The 12,151-nt window shown below is 50.7% G+C and overlaps 2 protein-coding genes across 2 annotated transcripts; one reads left to right on the top strand and one right to left on the bottom strand.

The window, feature by feature from the left end:
* Positions 1-859: 859 nt before the first annotated feature.
* Positions 860-3,486, top strand: Asppvi_003819 (putative SWI/SNF family DNA-dependent ATPase; the record flags this gene model as incomplete). Its single annotated transcript, XM_043299776.1, has 3 exons — positions 860-1,104; positions 1,165-1,894; positions 2,017-3,486. 3 exons carry the CDS (start codon positions 860-862, stop codon positions 3,484-3,486), a joined length of 2,445 nt encoding a protein of 814 aa, XP_043155711.1.
* Positions 3,487-7,386: 3,900 nt separating this feature from the next.
* On the bottom strand, positions 7,387-11,944 carry Asppvi_003818 (uncharacterized protein; the record flags this gene model as incomplete). Its single annotated transcript, XM_043299775.1, has 6 exons — positions 7,387-8,238; positions 8,314-8,561; positions 8,619-9,006; positions 9,117-10,532; positions 10,651-11,662; positions 11,769-11,944. The coding sequence occupies 6 exons, from the start codon at positions 11,942-11,944 to the stop codon at positions 7,387-7,389; spliced, it is 4,092 nt and encodes a 1,363-aa protein (XP_043155710.1).
* Between the last annotated feature and the right edge of the window lie 207 nt (positions 11,945-12,151).

Raw genomic sequence — 12,151 nt, 5'->3', positions numbered from 1 at the left:
TGGGCGGAGTGTACGGTGAACTATGCATGGGTGCTCGATGTGCTACCCCACGCCCTCAATTACTTTCTCCAGTGTTGCCCATCAGTGCTGATCAACTACCGCCATTTTTCCTTTGCAATGAAGGATACCCTGTGAGAAAGAAGTCTCACCGCGTCAACGATCCTTAGTCCAAGATGAGTTCTGCACCTTCCCTGCCCAGGCTATAAAATGGGAGTGTAAGGTATTAGATTTCGTCGTGACGATAAAAGACAAAGATACTCCGGTCTGGATAGGTTAAAAGAATTAGTAAACATGCCGGCATGCTCCGGGAACGAATGCTGCGGTCCGTTGCCGACATGGAACACAGGCAACGTGCACCAAACCGCAGCGTCTTCGGCTATATGTCAAGACGAACAATCCTGCAGCACGACGGGCATCACCGCGCAACATGGCCGCCGGCCTCCTCAAGCTGTTCTGAGCACAGAGCCAAGCCCTAATTACCGGCTTGCAAGCTCGCAAACGTGGCCTGATGAAGGGAGACCGCAATCCAGCGGGAACTCTATCAACCCGATGMTAGAGGGCTTTCAGCAGGAGACACAGTTTACGTTGACCCCAGAGGTTACATCCCGCGGAAGCACGGCTGGACAAGTGGAGATGCCGGTATCAAGTTCCTCGATAGCACGCCATTCGCGATATCCGGACCCATATTCGCAGGACCTCTACCTACATACTGTAACCTCTTCTAGCATTGGGTATGGGATGAACTGGCCGATACCAGATCACAATGTGCCGGGCAGGCTAAGGGTAGAATCGTGGGATAATGACGAGTTGCCCATGAATAGTTCCAGTTCAGGATTTTGCCAGTACCCCGAGCCACACGATGGGACCATTTCGGTGGATCCTACAATATTTTCGCACAGAGCCCACACTCAAGGCTTCCAAAGATGGGGAAGAAGAAGTACGGAATCGATCATTGAGCCATACCGACCAGAACCTTTTAGTGGGTTTCCCCTGGGATCTATGGGTTGCGAGCGCCGTTCTGAGTCACTGGCCGCGTCCGTTCCGTACAGGGACGGTCGAACATCGGCTAATGGTTCGCCTGGCCACAATACCGTTGCAAGGCAAGTACATTCTGTGATATTGCCCGGCAAGTCTTTATGGTACTGACACCAGATTCCTTGAAAGAGTACACCCTAGTGCGGTTCCGCTGGAGTTGGGTTTCGGCGTTTCCGCCCAGAGCATCTCTCGCGTACATTCTAGTATGGTCGTGGATACCTGTGAAGTTGCTAGCCACGCCTTGCGCTGTAGCCTTATGGAGCACCAGAGGCAGGGCCTCGCCTGGATGAACGAACTGGAAAAAAGCGCACGAAGAGGCGGGATCCTAGCAGACGATATGGGTCTTGGAAAAACCGTTCAGGCGCTATCGCTCATTGTAGTGCGTCCAGGATCGATCATGGAACGGCACGCAACTCTCATCATCGCGCCAGCTGGATTGGTCCAGCAGTGGAAGGAATCGATCAAGCAGTTGCTGAATCCCGGCAGTTACCAGCTTAGAGTGTATGTGCATCACGGCAGCAAACGACCGGTGTCCTTTGCGCACTTGCATGACCATGATATTGTTATCACTACATATGGTACCGTGGCGGCTGAATGGCAAAGGAAACAGAGCCTCGACCACGCGTCATTCTCCGGGAGTGAACCGATCTTAGGCCCTTCTAGTCGATGGCACCGGGTCGTCCTCGATGAGGCTCAGAACATCAAGAATGACCGCTCAAATGCGGCCATGGGCTGCTGCGCGATTGATGCCACCTACCGATGGTGCCTGAGTGCGACCCCACTCATGAACCACCAGCGGGAGCTGTATTCGTTGTTAAAGTTCCTCCGTGTCGCCGAGTACACCGGTGTCGATGGGACAGTAAGTCTTCCCTCGGTAGGCCCATTAAATTTGTTTTATCAAGATCCCAGTGGTCCTGTGCTGTATTAACTTCTTTCTCGTCTTCTCGCCACCATCAACCCGCGACTGACTTTATGCTCCAGGCCTTTCAATCGGCATTTAATAGCGGTTACGAGTATGAACGGAGGGGAGCGGCCGAGCAACTGCAAAGCGTTCTACAAACGATACTCCTGCGACGTACGAAGTCATCGGTTATTGGCGGTCGGCCAATCGTTCAGCTGCCTTCCCGGACTACAGAGAAGGTGTACGTGGATCTTAACGAAGAAGAGCGAAGACTGTACACGGCCCTTGAGGGTAGCGTGCATGCCCAACTGGATCACTACCCGAACGGCGAAGCGAGGCGTCACAGTGTCACACATATGATTTCTCTCTTACAGCGCCTCCAACGCGCGTGCTGCCACCCGTTCCTTGTAACTGACGACAGCAGACCACTCGGAAAGCATATTTTGACGGAAGAGCAATTGATGGGGAATGCCCGACAATTACCTGAGGCGGTAATTCTCCGCCTCCGTGTAGCCGAGGATCTTCTCGACTGCCCTATTTGCTTCGACGTGGTGGAAGATCCCATGATCTTCTTTCCATGCGGACACAGTGCCTGTGTCGACTGCTTTGGCCGGATTTCCAGCGCTCGGGAGGTGCGATGCCACAGTTGTCGTGCAGTGATCGATCCCGCCAGAGCAACGAACTACGTCTCATTCGCACGATCCAATGCACTTCTGCTGGAAGACAGTGTCTCGGCTACCGAGTCGCCTGTGCCAGAGGTTGTCGCCGGAATGGCCGAATACCCAAAGGCGGGTAGTCAGAGGGGTGGCGGATCGAACTCTACTCGGGAGAGTGACCCAAGTGCTTTTCAGAGCGGCGTACATACGCAGCAGTGGCGTACCGCTTTCCGACCTAACGAAGGCGAATCCACACAGAGGTTGTCGTTATTGCGGAAACAATCAAGCAGGAGCTCTGCCGCCAGACGCAGCTACCGGCAAGCGCTTGAAAATGCATGGATTACTAGCTCGAAAATCGATAAGGCTCTAGAGATAGTGGAGCAAATACAGAACGACGGAACAGGAGATAAAATAATCATATTCAGCCAATTTACCTCCCTGTTGGACCTTGTGGAGATACCACTCCGGCGGCGAGGCTGGCTTTTTGGTCGCTACGACGGAAGTATGAGACTCGCAGACCGCCACGCTGTAGTAGTTGAGTTCTCGACGAACCCTAACTGCAGACTCATGTTAGTATCTCTGCGGGCTGGAAACGCGGGCCTGAACCTCACCGCCGCGTCAAAAGTCATAATCCTCGATCCGTTCTGGAACCCCTTTGTCGAAGAACAGGCGATAGGTCGCGTGCATCGAATTGGCCAACAGCGACCAGTGCATGTCTTCCGTATTCTTATTCCTGATACGGTTGAGGACCGCATTCAAAATCTTCAAGATGAAAAGCGCCGGCTTGTCCAAGGAACCCTAAGCGACGCCGCTGATTCAGCCGTCCGTCTAGGAAGGCAGAACTTAACATATCTCTTGGTTGGTCCCACGTCCTTCGCAAGGAAGCCAGTGTAATCTTACATGTAATGACACACTGATTTTTGCTCATCCTTTTAGGGCCGAGAAGAATTGCCCCTAACGAGGTAATGTGGGCGGTGAGATGTTGCTTGTGGCATACCGTGGTCATTTGTGAAAGAGTTTCGCAACGAATATGCGCGAATCCACTAGAAATTCAGGTTCAATTAGAAATCCTTAAATAGAAGGGTTGAATGATGAAGAAATCGTTGGATAAAGGTGTACAAGGAAATGCAGATCACTACTGAAGGACTTGTGTTTTCGGTCCATTGCCCGACTCAATGCCAGAAGACGGATCGTGGCAGTGACCTATCTAAGAGTACGCCGACTCCAACGCTTCGTGACGCCTAGCACTGTTTCTTATGGATTTGATGGCGGCAGAAAATATTCAGTTAGCTGTGCTTGACTAACAATGATTGCTTTGGATCAAGGCTACGTAGACTATCGATGAGCGGCCATTATCAAACTAAATGGATTAAAAGCGTGGAGATCACTCTGCTGTATGTCATTTCTTCAGATGGCCTGCCAGCAGACAGTGAACATTGGTGGTTATTGGACGTCAAAGATATATTGGAGGTTTCGCAGCCCAGTGTGAGTCAGCTTCCTTCATAGCACGAAGACATGCGGTGCATTCTGAATATGTACTGGAGTTGAGTAATATGCCACTACAGAACCTTCTGTGAACTCCAACAAGCTGCTATCTCTGGCCTTGGTCTGCGGATATTACCACATCTTAGGGTGCATTGAGCGCCCATGTATATATGGGCCGATAGTCTCATGTCTATCCTAATTTTTGCGTGTAGATCCGCGAAAGGTACAAGCGGAATGGCCCAATTACCTTCAAACTGGTGACCCTTTGAGATCACAAACTCGGTGAGCAAAACTGGATCGACGAATCAAGACGCCATTCCAATAAGTCTCTGAGTGCTGGAGTCCGTAAATGTCTGGTGATCTCCAGCTGAACTGTTTAATTGAAGAATTTGATTACATAAGGACTGGACAAAGCACCATCTAGCCATGGACGGGTTCGGACGGTTGAACGGACAAGCCAGAGAGCTGGGGAATTGGTGTGGCTATGCTGGAAGTGTTCAATAGACAAAATCTTAGCGTGTGTGCACACTTCGCAGTAGTCCAGCCCCCCTTGGTCAACATGGTTCAAGAGTGCGTTAGATGACGGGCACATTAATTACGCTCCTAATTTACACCCTTTCCTTTATCGTAACCTGTTCAGCTTAACCGTAGTGTTATGACAGTGCGGCATAGCGCGCTCAGTAGGAAAGAATTCATTCTCACTATCCGTCAAGAAGGAGTTGGAGTTGAAGCCATATAAATTTTTTAGGCAAAGTTTCGCTGGTGAGGAATGAGGGATCAGTATGCTACGTTCGATGTTAACGCAGGCTACCCAAGTCTATCTCATTTTTGATCAGATGACTGTAGTAGCGTCCTGTCTGTTTCGCAGTGACTGGCTGGTTGATCAACTCACCACAGCGGGCCAACGAAAACTGGCGCGAGAATTTCGCCCACTACATGGTCAAGTTGTTACGCACTTGCCTAGGGTGTCAGCCTTCCTCAGCCAAGCGGGACAGGTTGATGAGGCAGAACAAGGTTGTTTACCTATAAATACCCGTCAGATATTCTCTTCGGCTTCTCTTCTTCTTATTTCTACACATCGTTTTACAGCACTTTCTGTTTACGAAAGAACCATGGTGACCTACCGAACATTGCCTGTTAGGCCTTATACTCAGCTAACTTATTCTCCTCCAACAGCCTCTACGTCAGATTTATCCCGACTTTGATCAAGCCCCGAGTGACCGGAGCACTATAGAGTATGAAAACGAGATATTGTTTCCAATGACAGACGCTGAATGTACCCAGTATTATCGCTGTTCACGGACTCAACTCTGTCGATGCAAGCGGGAGGTGCTCAGAATCTTCCTGGCGCAACCCGAAGGCGCCCGGAGAATTTTGGCCTGTTGACTTTATTGGGGCGCACAGCTTGAGTGCGCGACTGCTGGTTTACGAGTTCGACTCAACCGTCACTTTTAGTAAAGATTCAGAGATGTCCAGAGAGGCAAATGGCTTGCTACGCCAGATAAGCCTTAAACGATCAACTACAGTATGTGGCAGCTTCTGGTCTTCTTCCAAAGGCCCTATAAATAATAATCACAGGATCCGCGCACACAAATCATATTTTTATGTCATGGACTAGGGGGTATTCTCGTGAAACAGGTATGTGAGAGGAAACAAGAAGGCTGAAACTAACAACGTCAACAGGCGTTGGTTAATGCGTCCCAAAATAACGATTACCGTGGAATCAAAAGGGCCACGTAGGTCACTAAATGAAAATGCATAGTGCTGAGAGCTGATTGCGCAAAGGAAAGGACTCGCTTTCTTTGGGACACCTCATCGAGCGCCAACAAAGGAGACTCCTGGTATTATGGAAAAGGCGTTCTCTTTTGTTCGACTCGGCAAACCGCTACAATCGCCTTATGACTCGAAGCTTCTGACAGTTCAAGGTTTTCGTGATCAACTTGAGGATTACCGCTTCATTTCTTTCTACAGTGACTCAGATGAGGTGAGTGCCGCCCTTCAGCTGCAGCTGTAAAGGTTGCTGGCTGATATGATTAGGTCTTCCCATGCAGTTCGGCCATAATGAATCTAGCAGGCAACCGGGAGACACAGGTTCGCCTGAGCGCGAACCACGAAGGTCTATGCCGTCTCAGTAAAGGCTCGGATGACTATAAGAAGGTCGCTCGAAATTTGCTAGAGCTTTGCTCACCCAAACGATGAGAGACCGTTCCATTGAGCATGGTCTGTGGGTTTGGATAACGCTGAAGTTGATAAAGACTTAAACACTGGCGCCCTTCAGAGCATCTCAGCGGCGGCAGTTTCCGATTCTGTGTTGGATCTGTTTGCGCTTCAAGCTTCAGACATGACAGAGCTCTCGCTCCATCTCTTGTGGTCTTCCTTGCAACCTATTCAATGCATGAATTAGACCTGAAATCGATTTATCTTTCTAGGGTACCGTTGTTTGGCCAATTATTATGTCAATTGAGCTGTCGTTATCGTAGCGACAGAATTCTTTTTCGAGCCGCCCGTCGCTTAACATTACTTAACATAATTGCGTCGTAGATTCACGGAGTTCAAGGTAGGAAGAACAGCGGATTAGGTACAGTACCGGTCAGGTATCCCACTTGTAGGTGACAACGGGGCGCCAGATGAAGACAAAAGGTCAGCGGGTGCACTTCTGATGTAACTGACCCCTACTACGTTGCGGCTTAGTAAGACTAAGCCGCAACGTAGTAGGGGTCAGTTACCGCGCAATAGTAAGCTGGCGTGCACCAACCCTGGCTTCCATCAATTGTGCACTGTATTTATAACCCCATGACGGTCTCCACATTAGTTTCCGCTACTGGAGTGGCTAACTGCAGAAAGATAGTAGTACAGTAGATTGAATAAATCGACGTAGACCGATGCTGAAATAAGGCTAGATTATTGATATGACCCTAGGCTGACGCGTGCGTTGTCCAGTCACCTTCTAGACCAGCAGTATTATGCATCTACATTTGATCATGATACTAGGTGCACAGTAGAGATGCGCCCGTCAATGGATTCCTCGGCAACCGCAGATCCCAATGTTCACTGACAAGCTTCCAACTGATTTGTCCTGATGTGCGGTAGGAATGTCGTCGAAGTGGTCTGTTTGCTGACATACGTAAACACACATTGGAGGCCACTACGCCCTCATAGGTGAGTAACAACCCCAGGTTCACGGGTTAAGATCAGGCGAAGATTGATTTACTGCACTGCGAATCAAGCTTTTGTAACAACCAAGTTATTTGCCGAACTAGAGTACTGATAACGAAAAGCAACAAAGATAAAAGGGTGGTTGTACTGTATCTAAACTCTCCTCCGCTTAATTAATGCCTGGGAATTAGAGGATTCCCTGAACAAGAAAGACTGGAGAGGTGGCCTGTGCTTGGAGAGTTCTCCAATAATGCGCGAGACTACCATTGCATGTCGGTGTGCAGTATCCGCCGCAAGGGAGCCACGAGACTTGCCATCTTCCGAGTTTAGCTGCTTGCTGTCATTCAGGGTGGAAGGCTGGTCTTCTGCAGCAGTAGCTAATTGGGGGAGCTGCGAGGGCACCGATTCCGCGACCGTCCTATCCCGTAGCATAGCCGGTTGATCAACTGCGGGACATATGGTAACAGTAAGAGGAGAACCAGGGTCCCGGGTTTCACAGTCCGCTGCATTGACAGGCACGGCACAATCCGCGAGCACGTCGTCAATCCACTGAGGATTAGTGCAGCCTGGGACAGCCAGAAGAATGACGTCTGGAGCCAATTGTTGAAGCTCTGGCTTCGTAGAGGAAGCGCCTATTTTCCGAAGACTGACCGCGTATCCCCGAGCCAGAAGCGTTGTCATCGTTTCTGCCAGCCCCTCCCAGAACTCCGCTTTCTCTCTGACGCGATGCAGCTCAAGAACGATAAAATCTGCACTCCATACAGCTGACAGAGCCACTAAGGTGCAGCACCGGAGTAAGTGTGTGTGTTCCCTCGACCATACTGCGGCCGCAACTGTATCGGTAGGATCTGGGTCCGGTAAAGCTGACCTGCTGCAGCCCGCAATAGTCACTATACGGCTCGGCTGTGGCTCTTCTAGGCCTGGTAATTTGACCTTCCCGCTATCGACGTCGGCAATCACAGACGCAGGGTCACCGGAGCAGAGAAAAGCGCTGGGACAATGGTCCTACGAATGATCCACCATTAGCCGCAGTCTGCAAATCTTAGAAGATCCAGACAGTTGCGGAATCTTATATCTTACCAGCCACCATTGACGAGTTTCAATGTCCCCTATGACTGCCGCTCGAACGGGGTATCCTGCCTGCATAAAGCCGGCAGACAAGTTCGTGTCACCGAAGGAAACATCAAAAACTGACGCAACAGGGATTGTTGACAACGGAGCTGCACGGCCACGGTCAGGTAAAGGAGGTGTCAGCGGAGTCACGAAGAACCCGTCGTCCTGTAGGTCGCCGCGAGCCGCATACCGTGCGAAATACTCCGTTCTTAAATCTACTCGTCGGCAAGGTTAGTAGTCATCACTCCGATGGCTAAGAGCAGGATGGTTACCACTGCCAGGAGTCCGCGTGACATGAGTCACATTAAGATGTTGACCGTCACCACCAATGTCCTCCAACTCTACGTCCTTGATATCGATCAGTTCCGCGTCCTCTTCCTCGGCCATTTTTGCAATATCCCGGAACTGAAGGAGCAGTTCCCTGTCACTAGGTACGTTACTCTTCCCCTGGAAAACAAAGTGATTGGCAAGGAAGGAATATTTTGTCACGAGTAATCGGGGAGAATCGTTATCTGTGTCGGTGGGCAGGAGAATGTCATGGATATAAAAGATGTAACGAGCAGTTTGGCCCTGGCCATTCGGCTCCCTCAACGTTACGCGGACGTACGCCCTTCGGGAKAACTGTATATATTGGTCGCATGATCGATAGTGTGCGTTTACCTAGGGAAGATTAGTGAATGAGAGCAAATGGGAAGAAAATACGTGAAGGGAAACATTGCCTGAATATCAAAACAAGATAAACATCGACAGGAAACACAAGGATGACTTACCTGAGAGCTTAGAGACGGGCTACTCGCGGTATCCGGCAGGGATCGAGGTATTTCCGCCTCCTGAACACATGTCTCGTCCACAATCCAAGGCACTGAGGATAGGCTGTTCTCGCGGGGCATGACCTGTCGAGGACTTATCGCCATGAGGCCCTGATCCCTGTCGGTGTCAGTTGTGGATGCGCCTCCCGGCACAGCAACAATTTCGTCTCCTCTAGGAAGGAAAGAAAGGGAGCATGTAGATAAGTCAGAAACGTGAGATTCAGCTATGGATCCATCACTCCGAGGAGAAGTACATTCGCGTCCAGGGACAAAACTTCTCTCGTCGGGCAGCTGTGAACTCTGCAAATCCTGGGTGCACCACACCGCAGGCCTATGGGCATTTGCTGTTCCCCTGCTGGCCGCCTCCGTGTCCGGTATTATGGTCCTCTTTTGTCCGGGAGCGCTCAGTTGAGGGAGCGAATCGGCTGCTGTATCTCGGCTCTGAACGTTCTCTATGGCGCAACCCAAAACAATCTCACCGTTTCGCAACGACACCGTCTGCTGCAACATTCCGATTAGCGCCCCATGGGCCGCTCGAACGTGCCCAGATGTCTGATAGCAATCGGAAGCGCCATCCAAGTCTTGCATTTTCGCGATAATGGGTACCCATGGCCCTTGGTTCAGATCACTGAAGCGAACGGTCCGCACGTCGAGCGGGACCGTCTTTCGTGGACACTCACAGACGTCCTCTTCCATATCATACGCCAGACTTTCCATGCCATTTATGCCAGTGGCACAACTTGACCCGTGCAGGACCACCATGTACCTGACTTGGGAACCATACAACTGAGCGAACGCAAGACTGTGGCCCGTGGTAAAAGAGACCTCTAGTGCCCGTTCATCCTCCGTAGGTGACAACCGAATCATGCGGGGCATCTGCTCGAGCTGTTGCTGGCATTCCCGAGTTAGACGTTCTATTGACAGGCTGGGTTCCTCGTGGGCCGGACTGTATATAATCGCCAAGGCTCGGCAATACAGTTCTTGTACAACGTGATGACAGACGAAAGTGCTAGGTTCCGGTTCGATTGATGGATGGGACGCATGGTTTACCCCGCGGTACTGAAGCCATTTGTCGTGGATATATAGGACGTGGTCATCCGCCTGGTACGCGAGGTCAATAGTATGGATATCGCACCGAACAAAAACGAGCTTCATTTTCTGCGTGCGAGCATCTAGCGCGAACAATGAGCGGAGAGTGCTTGCCACTCCCTGTGCAAATACAGTGCCAGGGATTGGGGACTCCGCTGAAGCTTTCAGTCGGCTCTGCAGCTCTTCAAATGGAGTGCGGACCTGACCATGTTTCTGTAGTACTTGCCATAGCTGGTTCGGTAGTGGGTGCGGCGTTTTCTTGAGTTCTGTTTGAATGACGACAATATCCTACCAAACACGAAGGGTCATAAGCAGACGTGGAGGCAAAGCGTAATATTGTCCAAGGAAGGTTCAACATGCGTGTCGGAAGATTGATTCCTAGGGCTCACAGAACAACGAAACTCACCTTCTCTTGGCGGGTTTGGGGATAGTAAAACAAATCCTTCATTTTCGATACGTGACTCAGTACGCCCCACATCTTCTTGGCCGTAAGTTCCATCACCCATTGGTGCGCACCATTCACTTCGATTGGAGGTGGGACACAGTGGAAGAGGTCGAGATACCTTGGGAGAACTGAGGCTTCCGCCTGGGCTATCGCATGCTCCCAGATTGAGTGAATATCTTGTGTGACCTGGTGGACGTTCATTAGCCGCCTACGGTCCCGATCTACGCTGCCGCGGATCAAGTTGTAGCCGAAGTGAAACGTCTGATCATTGATGCTTTGCTCTTGCACACGGATGCCTTTCAAAAACAGGCGCCCTCGATACATCGGTTCCAAGAGGAGGTCTCCGGCGGCTGTCCGAATTCGCCCGGCGGGTGCGTGAAGGTCGACCGTATCGCGTATCCAAGCAGTGAACTCTCTGTAAGAGAGCCGCTCTCCCTTCTGTCCTCTTTCCACCGTCACTGACACGTCTTCCCAGACACTAGGGCTAGGGGCCGTATCTGTTCCTCTACTACTGGTCCCCATCGGCTCGCCTCTGGCTTTGGCGGGTGTGAGACGACAGTGAAAGTTGTTCTTTGATTGGCCGTTGAATCCAAAATTCCAGTAAAACCCACTTGCTGCGATCTTAACGTGATGGTTATTGCGGGAGAGCACAAGGGCAGCGATTTTAAGTCCTTCCCCGTGGCCCCCAGCCAAGTTCTCATTGTCCTTTTTGGTCGTATGGCCCATCTCCAGGCACTGAAGGTCCAAGGTCGCATGGAAATTTGTAAACTCGGCGCTCCCTCGTTTTCTATCGAATCGAATATATCCAAGGAGTGCTGCTCCGGATGATTGCTGCTCTCCTTCAGCCTGCTGCTGAACCGGTCGTCCTTCGACAAGGATTCGTATCTCATCCCGCGTTTTGTCCCGCGTTTCTAAGACCTGCGGAGCGAAATCTAGCAAGCTGATATGATGCCTCTGGACTATTGCGTCTTTCCTGCACCTCGACTCAGAATAACAAGAAGCAGGGTTAAGAACGGAAAAATGATGCTTCTTCATCTGTACGGAATTGGGCAAGATCAACACTATAAAACGAAGCTTACCAATTCTGATATAGCTCTCGGAAGGCATCCTGGACTTGCCAGTCCGCAGCGTAGCTTCGAGTAAGACCGAGTCCAATCCTGCGGGGAACTGCTGCTCTGGGAGCGTCCTCCTGGTTCTCCTGACTTGAGTGGTACGCAGTCGTAGCCGCTACCCGATCAGTATGCATAAGATCCATTTCTCTCACCAACGTGATTGATTTGTAAGTCCACAGAGAAATATCCTGTCTACGGTGAGTCGTGCGCTGTGGTGGTAAACTTCGATGATCTGGTCATCGGGACGCCTCGCTCTTTAAGCTTCTCAAGGAAGCTACTGATTATCATAAACAACGAGCGCACAGCCTGTCACCTAGAGAATCGTGTCCATCTACTTTTGGTAGTCTGAG

Source organism: Aspergillus pseudoviridinutans, assembly GCF_018340605.1.
Source record: "Aspergillus pseudoviridinutans IFM 55266 DNA, scaffold_3, whole genome shotgun sequence".
NCBI lineage: Eukaryota > Fungi > Ascomycota > Eurotiomycetes > Eurotiales > Aspergillaceae > Aspergillus > Aspergillus pseudoviridinutans.
Note: the sequence above shows the minus strand (reverse complement) of the source record. Positions and strands in the feature narration are given on the sequence as shown.